Source organism: Anomaloglossus baeobatrachus, chromosome 6, assembly GCF_048569485.1.
Source record: "Anomaloglossus baeobatrachus isolate aAnoBae1 chromosome 6, aAnoBae1.hap1, whole genome shotgun sequence".
Taxonomy (NCBI): Eukaryota; Metazoa; Chordata; class Amphibia; order Anura; family Aromobatidae; genus Anomaloglossus; species Anomaloglossus baeobatrachus.
The window spans coordinates 10627129-10648383 of NC_134358.1; the positions used below are offsets into that span (position 1 = coordinate 10627129).

At 47.3% G+C, this 21255-nt stretch overlaps 1 protein-coding gene across 1 annotated transcript in view; it reads left to right on the plus strand.

Moving 5' to 3' along the window:
* The first annotated feature begins 6168 nt into the window (after positions 1-6168).
* LOC142316936 (cytochrome P450 2C8-like) overlaps positions 6169-21255 on the plus strand; it is a 107932-nt gene continuing 92845 nt past the window's right edge. The window contains exons 1-2 of the mRNA XM_075352719.1: positions 6169-6349; positions 16003-16165. Coding sequence (XP_075208834.1) covers positions 6170-6349; positions 16003-16165 — 343 coding nt within the window. The 5' untranslated portion in view covers position 6169. The remainder of the gene's footprint in view (positions 6350-16002; positions 16166-21255) is intronic.

Below are 21255 nucleotides of genomic sequence, written 5' to 3' on the forward strand. Positions count from 1 at the left end.
GAGGGAGATGTTTTCGATCAGGGACAGAGTTTAAAAGAGCCTGTCACTACCTCCATAGTACCAGAATACAAAAATTATTTTAAGAGCTGAAACCACTGAACAAGCTTACAGTACAGGGAGGGAGAGATTGTGGATTAGGTAGGGAGAAGTTAAACTGTTCTTCAGTGTCCATATAAGAAGACCTCTTGCCAGAGGCAGAACTCTTTTTTTTCTGACACACAAAGTAGTGTCATTTGCTGCCTCTTGTTTAAAAGCACTGGTCATTTTTCCCCACTATTTGTGGGGTCACACCTTGGCTTGTGCCGTACATATCAGCCGCATTAATACCTTGCTACTGGGCTTGACAAATACAAAGCAGTATTACTACCATTTTGTGTTGCCTGATACAATGAACTCTATGGTCCTGTTTCCCCTCTATATTTGGGGTCACAGCTTGGCTTGTGCCATCCACATCAGCCACATTAATACATTGGTAGTGGGCTTCCAAAAGACAAAGCAGTGCTACTAGAATTTTGTACTGCCTGATTTATTTAGCCTTATATACAGGTGATTATGCAGGAAATACTGTTTCTTAACCTTTTTGGCCTGTAAAATGCAATTTAGGTTAGGTTTGGTTGGTTTTATTGTGCATCTGTAAAAGTGGGGAAATACTGTGAAGTCCTCATTCCCAGAAACCATATATCAGTCAGAAATGCATGCAGCGTATTCTCCAGGCTCTCCCCATTCAGTGTCATCACTTTCCCCTCCATTGCAGCCTTTTTTCTCAGGCCCACGCTCTGGGGTATAATCATACCTCCTAACTTTTGATTAACAAAAAGAGGGATAAAGTATTCGGAGCGCTGCACACACCGTGGAAACGTTTGACTACACCCCTAGCCACGCCCAAAGCCACACCCATTTGGCAGTGAGGGATGTTCAGCAGATGCCCTGGACTTTTTATTCATTCACATCAGCCAGACCTTTCTCATCTTTATATAAGCTGCACTATATGACATTACTGTTTTGTGATAATAAGGTCGCGTTCACATGTTACAGAAATCCGGTGTTTTTTGTTTTCTGCAGGATCCGCATCACATTACACAATAAAAATCTTCTCTGATTATTCCATTTTTGCTGCATTTTTTTATGACTTTTCCCTATTTTTTGGTGCAGATGTGACTCTGTGTTTTTTAGTGTTTTTATAGCAGAGTAAAGCTCGGATTCTGCTCTTATAAAAGGATCTGCAGTTTTCTTCTGCGTTTTTTTAAGCTACACATAGAAACCTCTAGGAAAAAAAAAAAGCTCCAAAACCCGCAGAGTTCAGCGGCGTCTTCTCATGGAATCACATCCACTTTACTTGGATAATTCAACACAGCAGAATTTATGTGCAAAAAAAAAACAACACAAGAAAATGCAGCATTTATGCTACATGTGAACACGACCTAAATGTTCAAGCAAAGAGGATGAGATGTCATGAAATTTCTGCCCTCAGTGTGTAAAGATGCTGCTGAACTGCGCGGTTTTGGTGTTTTTTTTTCTCTATAGACATCTTTGTGGAGCCTGAAAAAAAGCTTTTCTGTTCTATTAAAAAGCATTAAAGCCCCGGATTCACAGCGGCAGCAAACATGGATCAAATATCTGGGAAAAGGCATAAAAAATGCAGCAAACGCACAATAATCAGAGAGGATTGTCATTGTGTTGTGTGGTGCAGACACCTGCAGAAAAAAGCCGCATTTACGCTACGTGTGAACACGGCCCCAGAGTTACATTTTTTATGGGTTTTAATAAAGAAAAATAATCATTTGCACCATTTTTTTTTACGCCATTTACCGATCCCAATAAATAATCTGATCGCTGTGTTGTTCTGGTCGTTATGATTACAGGGAGACAAATATGTCCATGTTATTTGCTGATTTGTGATATTTATTTATTTTTTAAAAAATGCGCAATAAAAATTACATTTTATTTATTTTTAATTTTATTACAAGAAAAAAAATATTTTCCTCTCCCTCTAGAATACAGGACACAGCAATGCTGCTCTATACAATGGATCTCTATGTCCTTTGTAATCTGCTGTGGAGTCAGAGGCTGCACTGCTCTGTACAATGGATCTCTATGTCCAGTGTAATCTGCTGTGGAGTCAGAGGCCGCAATGCTCTGAACAATGGAGCTCTATGTCCAGTGTAATGTGCTGTGGAGTCAGAGGCCGCACTGTTCTGTACAATGGATCTCTATGTCCAGTGTAATCTGCTGTGGAGGCAGAGGCCGCACTGCTCTGTACAATGGATCTCTATGTCCAGTGTAATGTGCTGTGGAGTCAGAGGCCGCACTGCTCTGTACAATGGATCTCTATGCCCTGTGTAATCTGCTGTGGAGTCAGAGGCCGCACTGCTCTGAACAATGGAGCTCTATGTCCAGTGTAATCTGCTTTGGAGGCAGAGGCTGCACTGCTCTGTACAATGGATCTCTATGTCCAGTGTAATGTGCTGTGGAGTCAGAGGCCGCACTGCTCTGTACAATGGATCTCTATGTCCTGTGTAATCTGCTGTGGAGTCAGAGGCCGCACTGCTCTGAACAATGGAGCTCTATGTCCAGTGTAATGTGCTGTGGAGTCAGAGGCTGCACTGCTCTGTACAATGGATCTCTATGTCCTGTGTAATCTGCTGTGGAGTCAGAGGCCGCACTGTTCTGTACAATGGATCTCTATGTCCAGTGTAATCTGCTGTGGAGGCAGAGGCCGCACTGCTCTGTACAATGGATCTCTATGTCCAGTGTAATCTGCTGTGAAGGCAGAGGCCGCACTGCTCTGTACAATGGATCTCTATGTCCAGTGTAATCTGCTGTGGAGGCAGAGGCCGCACTGCTCTGTACAATGGATCTCTATGTCCAGTGAAATGTGCTGTGGAGTCAGAGGCTGCACTGCTCTGTACAATGGATCTCTATGTCCTGTATAATCTGCTGTGGAGTCAGAGGCCGCACTGCTCTGTACAATGGATCTCTATGTCCTGTGTAATCTGCTGTGGAGTCAGAGGCCGCACTGCTCTGTACAATGGATCTCTATGTCCTGTGTAATTTGCTGTGGAGTCAGAGGCCGCACTGCTCTGTACAATGGATCTCTATGTCCAGTGTAATCTGCTGTGGAGGCAGAGGCCGCACTGCTCTGTACAATGGATATCTATGTCCTGTGTAATGTGCTGTGGAGTCAGAGGCCGCACTGCTCTGTACAATGGATCTCTATGTCCTGTGTAATCTGCTGTGGAGTCAGAGGCCGCACTGCTCTGTACAATGGATCTCTATGTCCTGTGTAATCTGCTGTGGAGTCAGAGGCCGCACTGCTCTGTACAATGGATCTCTATGTCCAGTGTAATGTGCTGTGGAGTCAGAGGCCGCACTGCTCTGTACAATGGATCTCTATGTCCTGTGTAATCTGCTGTGGAGTCAGAGGCCGCACTGCTCTGTACAATGGATCTCTATGTCCTGTGTAATCTGCTGTGGAGTCAGAGGCCGCACTGCTCTGTACAATGGATCTCTATGTCCTGTGTAATCTGCTGTGGAGTCAGAGGCCGCACTGCTCTGTACAATGGATCTCTATGTCCTGTGTAATCTGCTGTGGAGTCAGAGGCCGCACTGCTCTGTACAATGGATCTCAATGTCCTGTGTAATCTGCTGTGGAGTCAGAGGCCGCACTGCTCTGTACAATGGATCTCTATGTCCAGTGTAATCTGCTGTGGAGTCAGAGGCCGAACGGCTCTGTACAATGGAAGTTTATATCCAGCTATGTTATGTGTTTGAAAGCTGCAGGATTGATTCAAAGGGGGATGAAAATAGAATTATATTTTTGTAATTTTTCTCTAATTTATAGTAGTTTTATAAGAACAAAAGAATATGCCTTTTTCCTTCATCTACATAGAGATACAGTATATATATATAATATTATGTACAGTGCCTTGCAAAAGTATTTGGTCCCCTTGAAATTTTAAACCTTTTCCCAGATTTCAGGCTTCAAACAGTAAGATCAAAAAATTAAATTTTATGGTGAAGAATCAACAACAAGTGACACAATTGTGAAGTTGAACGATATTTATTGCTTATTTTAAACTTTTATAAAAATAAAAAACTGAAAATTGTGGCGTGCAATATTATTCATCCCCTTTACTTTCAGAGCAGCAAACTCCCTCCAGAAGTTGATTGAAGATCTCTAAATGATCCAATGTTGTCCTAAATGACTGATGATGATAAATATAAGCCCCTGTGTGTAATGAAGCCTCCGTATAATGCCCCTGCTCTGTGATAGTCTCAGGGTTCTGTGTAAAGCGCAGAGAGCATCATGAAGACCAAGGAACACAACAGGCAGGTCCGTGATACTGTTGTGGAGAATTTTAAAGCCGGATTTGGTTACAAAAAGATTTACACAACTTTAAACATCCCGAGAAGCCCTGTGCAAGCGATCATATTGAAATGGAAGGAGCATCATACCACTGCAAATCTACAAAGACCCGGCCGTCCATCCAAACTGTCATCTCACACAAGGAGAAGACTGATCAGAGATGCAGCCAAGAGGCCCATGATCACTCTGGATGATCTGCAGAGATCTACAGCTGAGGGGGGAGAGTCTGTCCATAGCACAACAATCAGTCTACACTGCACAAATCTGGCCTTTATGGAAGAGTGGCAAGAAGAAAGCCATTTCTCAAAGATATCCATAAAAAGTGTCGTTTAAAGTTAAACATGTAGAAGAAGGTGCTCTGCTCAGATGAAACCAAAATCAAACTATTTGGGCACAATGCCAAACAATATGTTTGGCGTAAATGCTACACAGCTCATCACCCTGAACACACCATCCCTACTGTCAAACATGGTGGGGGCAGCATCATGGTTTGGGCCTGCTTTTCTTCAGCGGGGACAGGGAAGATGGTTAAAATTGATGGGAAGATGGAACCAAATACAGGACCATTCTTGAAGAAAACCTGTTGGAGTCTGCAAAAGACCTGAGACTGGGACGGAGATTTGTCTTCCAACAAGACAATGATCCCAAACATAAAGCAAAATCTACACTGGAATGGTTCACAAATAACCGTATCCAGGTGTTAGAATGGCCAAGTCACAGTCCAGACCTGAACCCAATCGAGAATCTGTGGAAAGAGCTGAAAACTGCTGTTCACAAACGCCTCCATCCAACCTCACTCAGCTCCAGCTGTTTACAAAGAATGGGCGAGAATTTCAGCCTCTCCATGTGCAAAACTGATAGACACATACCCCGAGCGACTTGTGCTGTAATCGCAGCAAAAGGGGGCGCTACAGAGTATTCACTTCCAGGGATGAATAATATTGCACGCCCCAATTTTCAGTTATTTATTTTTTATAAAAGTTTAAAATAGGCAATACATTTCGTTCAACTTCACAATTGTGTCCACTTGTGGTTGATTCTTCACCAGAACATTAACATTTTATCTTTATGTTTGAGGCCTGAAATGTGGGAAAAGGTGAAAAATTTAAGGGGGGCAAATACTTTCGCAAGGCATTGTATGTAGCAGAAACACAAAAAATTGACCGATACACATCTCGTATATTAACTTATATCCTAAACTGAAGCCACTCCATAACAAGCATGTAAATAATTCAGACAATTAATACATATAATAAATAGAAAAAATAGAAAAAAGTGCTAGCTGTCAAACAGGATGAGCACCATATGCTTGCAAGGGAAAATAGAATGCTAATAATTAATACAGGAAGTCTGAATGGGCGCAATATTCCTTGGGAAACTATGTATAGCCCTATGAGTTAATAGCTGTAGCTATAGTAGGGATGGAGAATAAATTAAAGAACCCACAAGAAGCCACACAGGCAGGGCTCTATATATGCACAGTCCCCCTATAGTGGCTCTATCAGTCTAGCGCTAAAGCGATAACAGAAGGGGTCAAAACAATCAAAAGAAATTGCCCAACAGCTTACCTATAAGTCAAAGGTAAATGTTCAAAACCCTTGCAATCATATAAACAGCCCTCCAACGCGCGTTTCACGGAAATATGATGTCAGCTTCTTCAGGGAAGTTATAGTGAATGCTGCCGTTCAAGGACTGTACAGTATGTAGCAGTTGTGAGGTGCAGGAGCGATGCTGTGTATAGTGGATACAATGTTGTAATCACATGTGATATATATATTTTTTCCTTCTTGACCCTCCAGGATAATGATCGTCTCCTCGCTGCTGTCCGTTGCTGTCTCCGTCTTCTTCATCTTCTTTTTCCTTCTCTTCTTTTGGAGAAAGCAGAAAAAATCTCAGCTCTTACCACCTGGTCCTGCTCCTCTGCCACTTCTGGGTACCCCCAAATATGTCGGAGATAGTGCTGCCTGCAAATACTTCCCTGAGGTATGGGATTTTGGAGATCTCCAAATTAGTAGACCAGTTACAGCTACTAGTGTGATATTAGTAGTCTCTACAAAGTACACTATAGAGAGCCATACAGCACCCATACCAAACCGTGCCCATACCATACAAAGCCCATACCATACAGTGCCCACATCATACAGTGCCCATACCATACAGTGCCCACACCATACAGTGCCCACACCATACAGTGCCTACACCATAAAGTGCCCATACAATACAGCGCCCTAATCATACAGCACCTGCCCATACCATACGGTGTCCATACCATACAGTAACCACACCATACAGTGCCCATACCATACAGTGCCTACACCATACATTGCCCATACCATACAGCGCCCTAATCATACAGCACCTGCCCATACCATACGGTGTCCATACCATACAGTAACCACACCATACAGTGCCCATACCATACAGTGCCTACACCATACATTGCCCATACCATACAGCGCCCTAATCATACAGCACCCGCCCATAGCATACGGTGCCCATACCATACAGTAACCACACCATACAGTCCCCATACCATACAGTGCCTACACCATACAGTGCCCATACCGTACAGCGCCCTAATCATACAGCACCTGCCCATACCATATGGTGTCCATACCATACAGTAACCATACCATACAGTGCCCTAATCATACAGCAGCCGCCCATACCATAGTGCCCATACCATACAGTAACCACACCATACAGAGACATATAAGGGCTGTGTAATGTGAAAATCACGTTTCAGAATACCGCCATGCAATACTCTGCACTTGAATTGTGAGAAGATGCCCAAATCTCATTCATTATAGCCTAAAACATAATTTTAATAGATGTTTGCTATGTACATTTACTACCAAACTAATATATAACGACTCATGGAAGCATCGGTAACCGGTGCGAAACAGCCGTTGTCCGTGTGTACAAGATCCTTGCACCCTCCCCCTATGCCTGAATAAACCACAGCATTGTGAAATATCTACAGACCCGTGAGTGCCTCAGTTTTTCTTCATATTTGCAGTTCTACAATTCTGGATCTTTTGGGTGCAGCTCGGATGGTAGATCCATTCTGAAGACCACATTAGTCACCTGAATAGGTGAAAATAAGCTGCAAATTGTCCCCATGCTTGAAACAAGCGTTTATTAGTCAGCATCATTATACCATTCAGGAGAAAAATAGTGGCCAGTGTATTCCTTCTAATTTTTTCCAGCTTAATATATAATGAGTGATTGCTTGCCCTTCGGGTGCGCGGTGGGATCATGAACCACGCAATTGGGTGTAGCCAAGCATCAGACTCCCCTCATAATGGGGTGTAACCACGCATCAGACTGACCTCCTAATGGGGTGTAACCACGCATCAGACTGACCTCGTAATGTGGTGTAACCACGCATCAGACTGACCTCATAATGGGGTGTAACCACGCATCAGACTGACCTCGTAATAGGGTGTAACTACGCATCAGACTGACCTCGCACTGGGGTGTAACCACGCATCAGACTGACCTCGTAATGGGGTGTAACCACGCATCAGACTGACCTCATAATGGGGTGAAACCATGCACCAGACTCACCTCGTAATGGGGTGTAACCACGCATCAGACTGACCTCCTAATGGGGTGTAACCACGCATCAGACTGACCTCGTAATGTGGTGTAACCACGCATCAGACTGACCTCATAATGGGGTGTAACCACGCATCAGACTGACCTCATAATGGGGTGTAACTACGCATCAGACTGACCTCGCACTGGGGTGTAACCACGCATCAGACTGACCTCGTAATGGGGTGTAACCACGCATCAGACTGACCTCGTAATGGGGTGTAACTACGCATCAGACTGACCTCGCACTGGGGTGTAACCACGCATCAGACTGACCTCGTAATGGGGTGTAACTACGCATCAGACTGACCTCGCACTGGGGTGTAACCACGCATCAGACTGACCTCGTAATGGGGTGTAACTACGCATCAGACTGACCTCGTAATAGGGTGTAACTACGCTTCAGACTAACCTCGCACTGGGGTGTAACCACGCATCAGACTGACCTCGCACTGGGGTGTAACCACGCATCAGACTGACCTCGTAATGGGGTGTAACTACGCATCAGACTGACCTCGTAATGGGGCGTAGCCAAACATCAGACTGACCTCCTAATGGAATGTAACTACACATCAGACTGACCTCGTAATGGGGTGTAACCACGCACCAGACTGACCTCGTAATGGGGTGTAACCACGCATCAGACTGAGCTCCTAATGGGGTGCAACCACGCATCCGACTGACCTCGTAATGGGGTGTAACTACGCATTAGACTGACCTCATAATGGGGTGTAACCACGCATCAGACTGACCTCGTAATGGGGTGTAACCACGCATCAGACTGACCTCATAATGGGGTGTAACCACGCATCAGACTGACCTCATAATGGGGTGTAACCACGCATCAACTGACCTCATAATGGGGTGTAACCACGCATCAACTGACCTCATAATGGGGTGTAACCACGCATCAACTGACCTCATAATGGGGTGTAACCACGCATCAACTGACCTCATAATGGGGTGTAACCACACACCGGACTCACCTCGTAATGGGGTGTAACCACGCATCAGACTGTCCTCGTAATGGGGTGCAACCACGCATTAGACTGACCTCATAATGGGGTGTAACCACGCATCAGACTGACCTCATAATGGGGTGTAACCACACACCAGACTCACCTCGTAATGGGGTGTAACCACGCATCAGACTGACCTCATAATGGGGTGAAACCATGCACCAGACTCACCTCGTAATGGGGTGTAACTGTGGCGCCCCTGACCTGGTCAGGCACCACTGAGTACTGCACCCATGCTGGGTGAGTGCAAACAGGTCATCCTAAAGGCTGAGTAGGGTGTGTACGCACAGACACATTGTAACCAGGTCTCACACACATCTTAGAGGGGACCCCTGGGTAGACCCAGGAGGGGGCGTGGCCTCCACATCTCAGCTAGTGGTGTAGTGGAGAAGCTCGAAATGAGTAGTTGCAGTGGCAGTCAAGGGAACAGGAGCTGGAGGTAGCCGAGTCTGAAGTGCAGACGCAGGACAGCGAACACACTAGTCAGACCCTGCACGTGTAGTGGCCGCTAACGGGGGAGTACATTGCTACACAGTCAGCCTGAAAGACTCCTGCAGAAGAGAAAGGACAGGCAGTTGAGTACGGGGACTCCTGGTAATGAAGCACGCACGGGGAACAGGTCCCTAGAGCCAGACATCCATTTAGTGGTCTGCTAAATCCTGCAGGTGGTGGGACTAGAGGTTCCACACCAACCAACACAGAGTCCGAGCATCAGCAGCAACGAGGGGGCCCATAAGGAGGATCGAGCCAGCAGATATCCACCTTGGTCCACGCTGCCAGCAAACAGGCCAGAAAGGGGAGAAAAGGCAGATGCGACTTCCCTGGATGAATCCCATGGTACTTTAAGTCAGGGGTTGTCCGAAACAAGAAGTGCTAGGAAGGCGAGTCAGCAGTCACCCCTATACCAGCCTGAAGGATACCTGGTTCCCTCTGGTATATCTCAATATCGCCTGGGTTATCTCCCAAAACCAGCTGAACGTGAGTAAATATGTTGAAAGACATTTTGGACTGAGACTGAGTTCTTCTGCGACCTGTTGTTCCATACACATACACCCGAGTCCCTGGGGCCAGCCTCACTCTCGGGAGGCCACACCATCCAACTGCAGATACCATCAGCCCCAGACGCTCGTTAAACTGCAGTGGCGGTCACTCATCACCCTGACCGCAAAACCGAGAGTGGGGTCACGACTCAGAAGTAAACAACCTGACCACCTGTCGCCAGAGGGGTCCCTAAAGAGAAGTCCCCGCAGTGTCCCGGAGGCGGCCGCTGCAGCACTGTGGTGGGCGACTCATAACCACGCACCAAACTGACCTCGTAATAAGGTGCAACCATGCACCAGACTGACCTCGTAATGGGGTGTAACCACGCATCAGACTGACCTCATAATGGGGTGTAACCACGCATCAGACTGAGCTCCTAATGGGGTGTAACCACGCATCCGACTGACCTCGTAATGGGGTGTAACCATGCATTAGACTGACCTCATAATGGGGTGTAACCACGCATAAGACTGACCTCGTAATGGGGTGTAACCACGCACCAGACTGACCTCGTAATGAGGTGTAACCACGCATCAGACTGACCTCATAATGGGGTGTAACCACGCACCAGACTGACCTCATAATGGGGTGTAACCACGCATCAGACTGACCTCATAATGGGGTGTAACCACGCACCAGACTGACCTCGTAGTGAGGTGTAACCACGCACCAGACTGACCTCATAATGGGGTGTAACCACGCATCAGACTGACCTCATAATGGGGTGTAACCACGCATCAGACTGACATCATAATGGGGTGTAACCACGCACCAGACTGACCTCATAATGGGGTGTAACCACGCATCAGACTGACCTCATAATGGGGTGTAACCACGCACCAGACTGACCTCGTAGTGAGGTGTAACCACGCATCAGACTGACCTCATAATGGGGTGTAACCACGCACCAGACTGGGTATGTGCAGACTAACAGCAAACATAAATACCTGGTGTACATGTCCTGCCACTCTTACCTTGTTTATGAACAAGAGAGGGAATAGTGCTATTAGTTCTTTTTTCGATAGCGCTATCCGTATTGCGTCGTCGGTACTGTGGGTAACCATCAACATTGGGCTTAGTCTCTGCATAAAATTCCTTTGGGAATTGTTTCGCGCATTGACCATCTGCCATGCATATAGCACCAGGTTGATCCTCGCCACATGGGCCATGAATCATGGGGTTCATCACTGCGTCATGCAGTTTTGGATTTGCGGTCTCATTTTGGATTTCAGCAGAGACCAATTTGTCAATTCTTTCTATATCCCTCGGTTTATCTTCCTCTCTGAAGATTAAGAGCATGTGAGCGTGTGGTAGAGTCCGCTTTTGAAATTCTATTACATGCACATAGGCACCAACGCGGCCAAACGTGCTTTATCAAAATGTTGTTAAGCACGGCTTGGAGTTTGAGTTTAAATACTCGTGCAGCCAAATCTGGTCTGAACTCTGGCCTTTGCCATGGTTCTAAGCTTTCAGTCATTTCTTTCCACTTTGGGTCACAGGTCATCATCACAAAAAGATCTGGCTTTCCAAATTTTCAGACAATTGTCGTGGCATCTTGGTAATTTTGAACACAGAGGGAATAGGGTGTTTTTTTTTGTCCGACTATCAAAATCCCACTAATAAGAGAAAATACCAGAACCGTCTAGAAATCACAATAATTTTATGAAGGTAGAAAAAGACAATTCAATATATAAAAATATATCCCATGTGACGTTAACAATTAGGCATACATATACCACATCACGTAGTAACAAATAAGGCTAAGTTCACATTTCCGCTAAAATCTATCAGTCACAATCCGCTGCTCTTGTAAACAGCGGAATCCGTTTAGCGGATTCCGCTGCTCCCATAGACTTGTATGAGCAGCGGATTGTGACTGATGATGCTGCGTTGCACCCTCCGCCCGACTGATCAGTCGTGGAACGACTGACCGCCGGGCGGGGGGAACGCAGCATGTAACGTTTTTTGAGCAGCGAGATCCGTCGGATTTCGCTGCGCATGCTCTCTGGCTCCCTGCACACGTCACCAGCTTTGGTTGGTTACCCGATATTTACCCTGGTTACGGTGCAAGGAGCCAGCGCTAAGCGGTGTAGGCCGTAACCAAGGTAAATATCGGGTAACCAAGGTAAACATCGGGTGCTTTGCTGTTACCCGATATTTAGGCTGGTTACGTGTGCAGGGAGGCCGACACTTCCCCTCTCGGCCCCGCCCCCTCCCGCACTCCGCACATGTATGTACACACACACACACACACACCTGTCCCCAGCCATGCAGACAAGCACTGACACCCTCGTCTGGCCCCGCCCCCTGCTCGGCTCCGCCCCCTCCCGCACTTTGCATGTGCACACACACATACATACATACATACATACATGCACATACACACACTCACTCACACATACACTCACCTGTCCCCAGCCATGCAGACCGCAGCACTTCTACTGACATCCTCTGCGCCTGGCCCCGCCCCCCGCTCGGCTCCACCCCCTCCCGCACTTTGCATGTGCACACACATACATACATACATACATACATACATGCACATACACTCACTCACTCACTCACTCACAGATACACTCACCTGTCCCCAGCCATGCAGACCGCAGCACTTCCACTGACATCCTCAGCGCCTGGCCCCGCCCCCCGCTCGGCTCTGCCCCCGAACTCCGCCCCCCCCGCACACAACGGAATCCGACAAAGAATTCTGTTCTTTGTCATCCATTGTACAGCGTTGAACAGCGCATCAGTCACATGCGTCAAGCGACGCATGTGACTGATACAAATCAACGGAAATGTGAACTTAGCCTAAGGTGAGCAGGAAAATGTGAGAACCTCCCAATAAGCCCTATGAAGAGACAACACACCGAGACCTGAGCGCAACAACCACCTCCATGGGGAGTTACAGAGTATATGTTAGGACCAGGAGGACGGGTAGGCCCAGGAGGTGGATCCACTGGGCTGAACACCTCACCGAGGGCAAGGTGCCCGGTAGCCGGAGCACTACAGGTAGCAGGACAGTCCGTTCAGAGGAGTGGGGTGAAGAAGTCCCTGGGACCACGGAGTCTCTGAAGGTAGTCCGGGTGACGGAGCTCAGGTTCGAAGGCCGAGATGATGTCAGGCAGAATCCGGAACCAACGGAGCGAGGAGGTGGGTCACCACACGGATCCATGGATCGGAGATGGTAGGGACTGACGAGATGGCGGACAGTCATCGTTCGGGTTTCTGGAATCGTCAGGACCGGTTGGCGAGACAGGAGCGACTCTACAAGAGAGATAGGTGAGTACGGGACAAGGCACAGGGAGACCTGACTCCTACCTAGCAAACACGAAGAACAGGCCCCGCCCACTTGGAAAGGAACCCCCTATATACCCTGTACCTGATTCTTCAATATCCTGTTGGAGGACGCTGGCCCTTAAAGAGAGGGTCAATGACCGCGCGCGCGCCCGCATGCGCGAGGCCCGGGTGCCAGAAGCCAGAGCAGGAAGCGGTGCACAGGAGGCAGGAGTGCCGGGCTAGCTCAGCGTTGCCGACGGGTGCCGGGAGCGGGGACCGGGTTGCCTGGAGGACGCAGGTGAGGGAGCATGGAGGCTGTTTAGCAGGGGACCGGGAAGCATGGCACGGGAGCGGCGGAGCGTGACATGGGAGCGGGGAAGCGTGACATGGGAGCGGGGAAGCGTGGCAGGGGAGCCAGGGAGCGTGGCAGGGGAGCCAGGGAGCATGGCAGGGGAGCCAGGGAGCATGGCAGGGGAGCCAGGGAGCATGGCAGGGGAGCCAGGGAGCATGGCAGGGGAGCATGGCACGGGAGCTGGGGAGCGTGACAGTATATGAAAAACCCTGGTGATCTTAAGTTCAAAATGGAATTAACCCAATGTACCACAGACAGCCACGAGATGGTGCTCAAGAAGCATTCATACACCTAAAATACACACAATGAAGACTGTCTGAACGCATCCCTAAAGAACTATCACCACCATCATTTTAACTTACCCATGATAAGAGGTGCCGAGCGCAGGTATCGGGGTGCATCCAACCCCGACGCATGTTTCAATATTATCTTGGGCTTCCAATGAAACTGGACGCTAAAATTACTGGTGTTCGAGCTTTTAGCCCTTGGTGTAACGCAGCATTATGGATGTGACCCATAATGCCGGCATAACTGGCGACGTGTAATGCCTTTTGATTTTGTTTTATATATTCGATCCTGTCGGATTCAATTTTGACGTAACTGTCAACAATAAATTGTTGCGTCAACTTCCCAACATTTAAAAGGGGATTGAACTGGTCAGGAATGGCAAGCCTGTATGCATAGTACTGCAACAGGGGATTTTTTTCTTGTTGATCTTGATCTACTGGTGTGGATTGTAGGCTGGTCACTAGTTGCTGGTGAGATCTGCCTGTTTGACAGCTCACCAGCGACCATGTAACGATGCAGCAGCGATCCTGATAAGGTCAGGTCATCAGTCGTGATCGTTGCTGCGTCGCTACGTGTGACCCTAGCTTTAGTCGACAAGAAAATTGTTAGTTTTTTTTCCTACAGTTTCACCAGAGTCTGTTACGGAGTGTGAACGTGCGAGTGTTAGATTACTCTTCCTTTTTGCACATTCCGTGTAGGAAGTTTGATAGGGTTTTTCATGCCAACCGCAAGAGTTCCCTATCCTGTCTTTTGTATTTAGTATAGAGTGGCCTCTCTTTGCTCCATCTTGCTCTTACTGTGTGTCTTTTCATCTTTGCTCAAAGTCTGTACATGTGGGTGGCTGCCTATTCTCTTTGGGGAAAACTGCTCTGAGGCAAGATAGTTTATTTTCTACTTTCTGCCTTGTAAGTTATGTAGTGATTTCAGACAGCAGGAGAAAAGCAGGTTTAAATACCGCGCAAAACCACAGGAGTCCAGATGAAGTTAGTAAATCTCTTTTCTTTAATTTCACAGGTCTACGCGTTTCAAGGACATATCCGTCCTCTTCCTCAGGACAAAATGCAGAGAATACTATAGCCTATAGACTATAGGCTAAAGTATTCTCTGCATTTTGTCCTGAGGAAGAGGACGGACATGTCCTTGAAACGCGTAGACCTGTGAAATTAAAGAAAAGAGATTTACTAACTTCATCTGGACTCCTGTGGTTTGACGCGGTATTTAAACCTGCTTTTCCCCTGCTGTCTGAAATCACTCCGTTTTTGCGGGACCACTGCCTTCCACGCTACTTTCATGCTGTCAAAGGGGTTGTGACTGGCACAACCACATTAGGTGAGTGTTCCTGCTAAACATTCACCTCCCATTGTCATACCGGGTAAGACCCTATTTGCGCCTTATCTTCCCACAGTTTTGTTCGCTTTTTTTTCGCTTGTAGGTTATGTAGTCCTCCGCCTAGGTTTGAGGCATCTAGGTTGTTAGGCATGCTGCCCGGCTACTTCTAGTGGAGGGTTAGGTTCAGGGCTTGCGGTCGCCTCTTATTTACCAACGACTCTGGTGAATTGTGTTCATGGTAGTCATTGAACATCGGATCATAACAGTTGCCTTATTAAAGTGTTGCCTCACAATGTTGTCTCACAGTGTTTGCCTCATACTATTGCCTCAGTGTTCCCTCAATATTGCCTTACACTGTTGTCTCACAGTGTTTCCTCAATATTGCCTCACAATATTGCTTCACAATATTGCCTCACAATGTTGTCTCACAGTGTTGCCTCAGCAACATAGGGATGTGGATGACTCATTGCGCACAGACACACGGACACGTCCAAATTAGGTACATTAATAGTGTCCTCCAGTGCAGAAATACTGCCATATAGTGCCAAAATAATAGTCATAGAATGTGTTCTAATAAAATATTCCCCCTAGAGGCCGCTGCACGCAGATACCTGGCTCTCGCCCTGTAAGACCTCTGTATGGTCAGGGAAATCGCCCCTCTGGACCCTGGTGTGGGGAGATTAGGTCACTTGTTCCATTACCCCATTATAAACCTTTTTATGTTTTGTCTAAAGCTTTACAGAAAATATGGTCCGGTGTTCACCATCTGGAAGTTGACGGATCCAATTGTGGTCGTCTATGGCTATGAAGCGGTGAAGGACGCCTTATTAAATCAAAGCGAGGAGTTCAGCGGCCGTCCCTCCTCACCAGCCATTGATCTCTACTCTGAAGGATACAGTAAGAACTGTCACCTTAAGTTCTGCTTTGTGCTGACACTACGAGAGTGAAACATGGTGGTCTCTGGGGTCTTCATCACCTGCTCCATATAGAAAGTTACAGTAACATCCTTGTGATCCTGCTTCAAGGAACCAAACACAACCATCTGCTCTGACTGACTGGGAAAACGCTCTAAGCAATTCCCTTCTGTGTGAGAGAAGGTGCCGTTATCCCCCAGGGACCATCCATGGTGGGAGGAGAGGGAGGCTTCACCGTCACCTGGGGACAGTCACATTGTAGTGTGTGACGCCCTGGCCTAGCCAGGTGGTCACAAACACAACACCATACACCCCTTCCCTGGACAAGTCACACCAGTCACACATTAAACCCTTGTTGCCACCCTCCAGGATTGATGTTCACACCAGGTGAGGCTGAGCCAGGCAGTTGACCCCGCTCACTGAGGAGTTCACAGGCTTGGAGGCGGGAAAAACACGCAGTGGAGTTAGGGAGTCCAGTGTGGACAGTAGTGCGAGAGGAGTGGAACTGTTGGTGTCTGGGTCGGAGCCCAGGCACTTCCAGCAAGGTAGGCAGACGGTGGTGGCCGTCTGCAGGAGTTGGTGAAGATCAGCGTAACTGTAGGACCGGGGTTGGGCGGTGGCCCGCCGGTACCGAACCGGGGAGCTGATTGGAGCCAAGCACCAGGCACGGTACTCAGACCCCGACTAGGCTTGAAGCCAACCTTTAGTCAAATTTACTGATTGCGGTCTGGACCTCAGGGGTTCATTCCCACCCAAGTCCCGATTGAAGGCAACAGCCCAACCGTTCCGGATAAGCGCCACCGCCAAGGGCCAGAGATCCACAGGGCCAGCGACTGTGGGCAAACGGGCTCCTTCGGCACGTATACGTCGGGGAGCGGACTACCGGTGCCCAGGCATTGGAGTCAAGATACAAAACACAGGTGCAGGGAAACGACAGCCACCATCAACCCATCCAGGGAGAACACCGCAGCCGGCTGCGGGCCCCGTCAATCCAGCCATTTGGTTTACCAGAGACTCTTTTCATCTGTGTCTGAGTGAGTACACCTGTGGCATCCAGCACCGCGTTGCACCGCAACCCTGCACCCTACCAAAACCCATCCTGCGGAAGCCTCCCTCCTACCGGGCCCCAGGACCAACAGCCCCTACCCACGGAGGGGTCAACACCTAGCTGCTCCCCGCCATTGCTCCCGGGAGCCCCGTCACCAGCAGCGGTGGTGCCCACCATCACCACAGCCCGTGGGTGGCGTCACGAACTCTATATCTCCCAAAACGTCCAATTCCTCCCCCGTTTCACTCGTGGGCGAGGAGCGCTGCTCGAGCCCCGGGTCCAGCCCGCTTGAACCACCGAGGAGAAGGCACTGGATCCGAGCGCAATCTCCCCAAGCAGCCCCCACGACGGGGAAGCTGGCCCCCACCCCCGACATAGTGCAGCTGCTCCAAAACTGCAGGCAGTGGATTACAACATAGGCAGGATCAGAACGGGCCAGGGGCACATACAAGTCATGGGGCCCCATAGCAGAAGATCTAACTAGGCCCTCCCCCCCAAATATAACAAACAAAAAACATAATATTTGTCACATAAGAACATATCACACAACTTTACAGGCCTTACAAAGTAATTTTCGTCCTATTGAAGCCCCAGGATTCCCCTTTCATGGCCCCCATAAAGTATGATGCCAACAAAAGTGTCCCACAAACACGTTATGATCCCCCCACAGTGAAGTCCTCCCCAGTACCCCCACACACAGTATGATCCAAATAGTGTAATGGGCCACACATTGCCTTTTAAATAGTATAATGCACACCCCATAGTCCTCCATACTGTACAGTCATGGCCAAAAGTTTTGAGAATGCTGCAAATATTAATTTTTACAAAGTCTACTGCTTCAGTTTTTCTAATGGCAATTTGCATATACTCCAGAATGTCATAAAGAGTGATCAGCTTAACAGCAATTACTTGCAAAGTCAATATTGGCTAAGAAAATGAACTTCAACCCCCAAAACACATTTCAACATCACTGCATTCCTGCCTTAAAAGGAGCAGCTAACATTGTTTTAGTGATTGTTCCAGTAACACAGGTGTGGGTGTTGATGAGGACAGGGCTGGCGATCAATCAGTCATGATTAAGTAAGAATGACACCACTGGACACTTTAAAAGGAGGCTGGTGCTTGGTATCATTGTTTCTCTTCAGTTAACCATGGTTATCTCTAAAGAAACACGTGCAGCCATCATTGCTCTGCACAAAAATGGCCTGACAGGGAAGAGTATCGCAGCTACAAAGATTGCACCTCAGTCAACAATCTATCGCATCATCAAGAACTTCAAGGGGAGAGCTTCCATTGTTGCCAAAAAGGCTCAAGGGCACCCAAGAAGGACCAGCAAACGCCAGGACTGTATCTTAAAACTGTTTCAGCTGCGGGATGGGACTACCAGCAGTGCAGAGCTAGCTCAGCAATGGCAGCGGCTGGTGTGAGGCTTCTGCACGCACTGTGAGGAGGAGACTGCTGGAGCAAGGCCTGGTTTCAAGGAGGGCAGCAAAGAAGCCACTTCTCTCCAGAAAAAACATCAGGGATCGACTGATATTCTGCAGAAGGTACAGGGAGTGGACTGCTGAGGACTGGGGTAAAGTCATTGTCTCAGATGAATCCCCTTTTCTATTGTTTGGGACATCTGGAAAACAGTTTATTAGGAGAAGAGGTGAGCGCTAGCACCAGTCTTGTCTCATGCCAACTGTTAAGCATCCGGAAACCATTCATGTGTGGGGCTGCTTCTCAGCCAAGGGAATTGCACCACTCACAGTCTGGCCTAAAAACACAGCCATGAATAAAGAATGGTACCAGAATGTCCTCCAAGAGCAACTTCTCCCAACTGTCCAAGACCAGTTTGGCGCCCAACAATGCCTTTTCCAGCATGATGGAGCACCTTGCCATAAAGCAAAGGGGATCACTAAATGGCTCATAGAACAAAACATAGAGATTTTGGGTCCATGGCCTGGAAACTCCCCAGATCTTAATCCCATTGAGAACTTGTGGGCAATCATCAAGAGACGGGTGGACAAACAAAAACCAACAAATTCTGGCAAAATGCAAGCATTGCTTATGCAAGAATGGACCGCGATCAGTCAGGATTTGCTCCAGAAGATGATTGACAGCTGCCAGGGAGAATTGCAGAGGTCCTGAAGAAGGGTCAACCCTGCAAATATTCACTTGCTGCAGTAACTCATTCTAATGTCAATAGAAGCTTCCGGTCTCATAATATGATTGCAATTATATTTCTGTATGTGATGTAAACATCAGACAAACAATTAAAAACCAGAGGGAACAGATCATGTGAAAATAGCATTGTGGGGTCATTCTCAAAACTTTTGGCCATGACTGTATATTATATTGGGCCATCCATAGTCCATCATATATTACAATACACCCCATAGTCATCTATATAGTAAAATAGGCCCCGCATAGTCCTCCATATATTATAATCCACCCCATAGTCTTCCATATAGAATAATGCATCTGCATAGTCCTCCATATATTATAGACCATCCATAATCCTCCATATATAATAACGCACCAGCATAGTCCTCCATATATAACAATGCACCCCATAGTCATCCATATATTATAATGCACCCCATAGTCCACCCTATGTTATAATGCACCCCATAGTGTTCCATATATTATACTGCACCCCATAGTCCTCCATATGTTATAATGCACCCCATAGTACTTCTCATAGTCCTCCATATACAGTTAGGTCCAGAAATATTTGGACAGTGACACAAGTTTTGTTATTTTAGCTGTTTACAAAAACATGTTCAGAAATACAATTCTATATATAATATGGGCTGAAAGTGCACACTCCCAGCTGCAATATGAGAGTTTTCACATCCAAATCGGAGAAAGGGTTTAGGAATCATAGCTCTGTAATGCATAGCCTCCTCTTTTTCAAGGGACCAAAAGTAATTGGACAAGGGACTCTAAGGGCTGCAATTAACTCTGAAGGCGTCTCCCTCGTTAACCTGTAATCAATGAAGTAGTTAAAAGGTCTGGGGTTGATTACAGGTGTGTGGTTTTGCATTTGGAAGCTGTTGCTGTGACCAGACAACATGTGGTCTAAGGAACTCTCAATTGAGGTGAAGCAGAACATCCTGAGGCTGAAAAAAAAGAAAAAATCCATCAGAGAGATAGCAGACATGCTTGTAGTAGCAAAATCAACAGTCGGGTGCATTCTGAGAAAAAAGGAATTGACTGGTGAGCTTGGGAACTCAAAAAGGCCTGGGCGTCCACGGATGACAACAGTGGTGGATGATCGCCGCATACTTTCTTTGGTGAAGAAGAACCCGTTCACAACATCAACTGAAGTCCAGAACACTCTCAGTGAAGTAGGTGTATCTATCTCTAAGTCAACAGTAAAGAGAAGACTCCATGAAAGTAAATACAAAGGGTTCACATCTAGATGCAAACCATTCATCAATTCCAAAAATAGACAGGCCAGAGTTACATTTGCTGAAAATAGTTCATGAAGCCAGCTCAGTTCTGGAAAAGTATTCTATGGACAGATGAGACAAAGATCAACCTGTACCAGAATGATGGGAAGAAAAAAGTTTGGAGAAGAAAGGGAACGGCACATGATCCAAGGCACACCACATCCTCTGTAAAACATGGTGGAGGCAACGTGATGGCATGGGCATGCATGGCTTTCAATGGCACTGGGTCACTTGTGTTTATTGATGACATAACAGCAGACAAGAGTAGCCGGATGAATTCTGAAGTGTACCGGGATATACTTTCAGCCCAGATTCAGCCAAATGCCGCAAAGTTGATCAGACGGCGCTTCATAGTACAGATGGACAATGACCCCAAGCATACAGCCAAAGCTACCCAGGAGTTCATGAGTGCAAAAAAGTGGAACATTCTGCAATGGCCAAGTCAATCACCAGATCTTAACCCAATTGAGCATTCATTTCACTTGCTCAAATCCAGACTTAAGACGGAAAGACCCACAAACAAGCAAGACCTGAAGGCTGCGGCTGTAAAGGCCTGGCAAAGCATTAAGAAGGAGGAAACCCAGC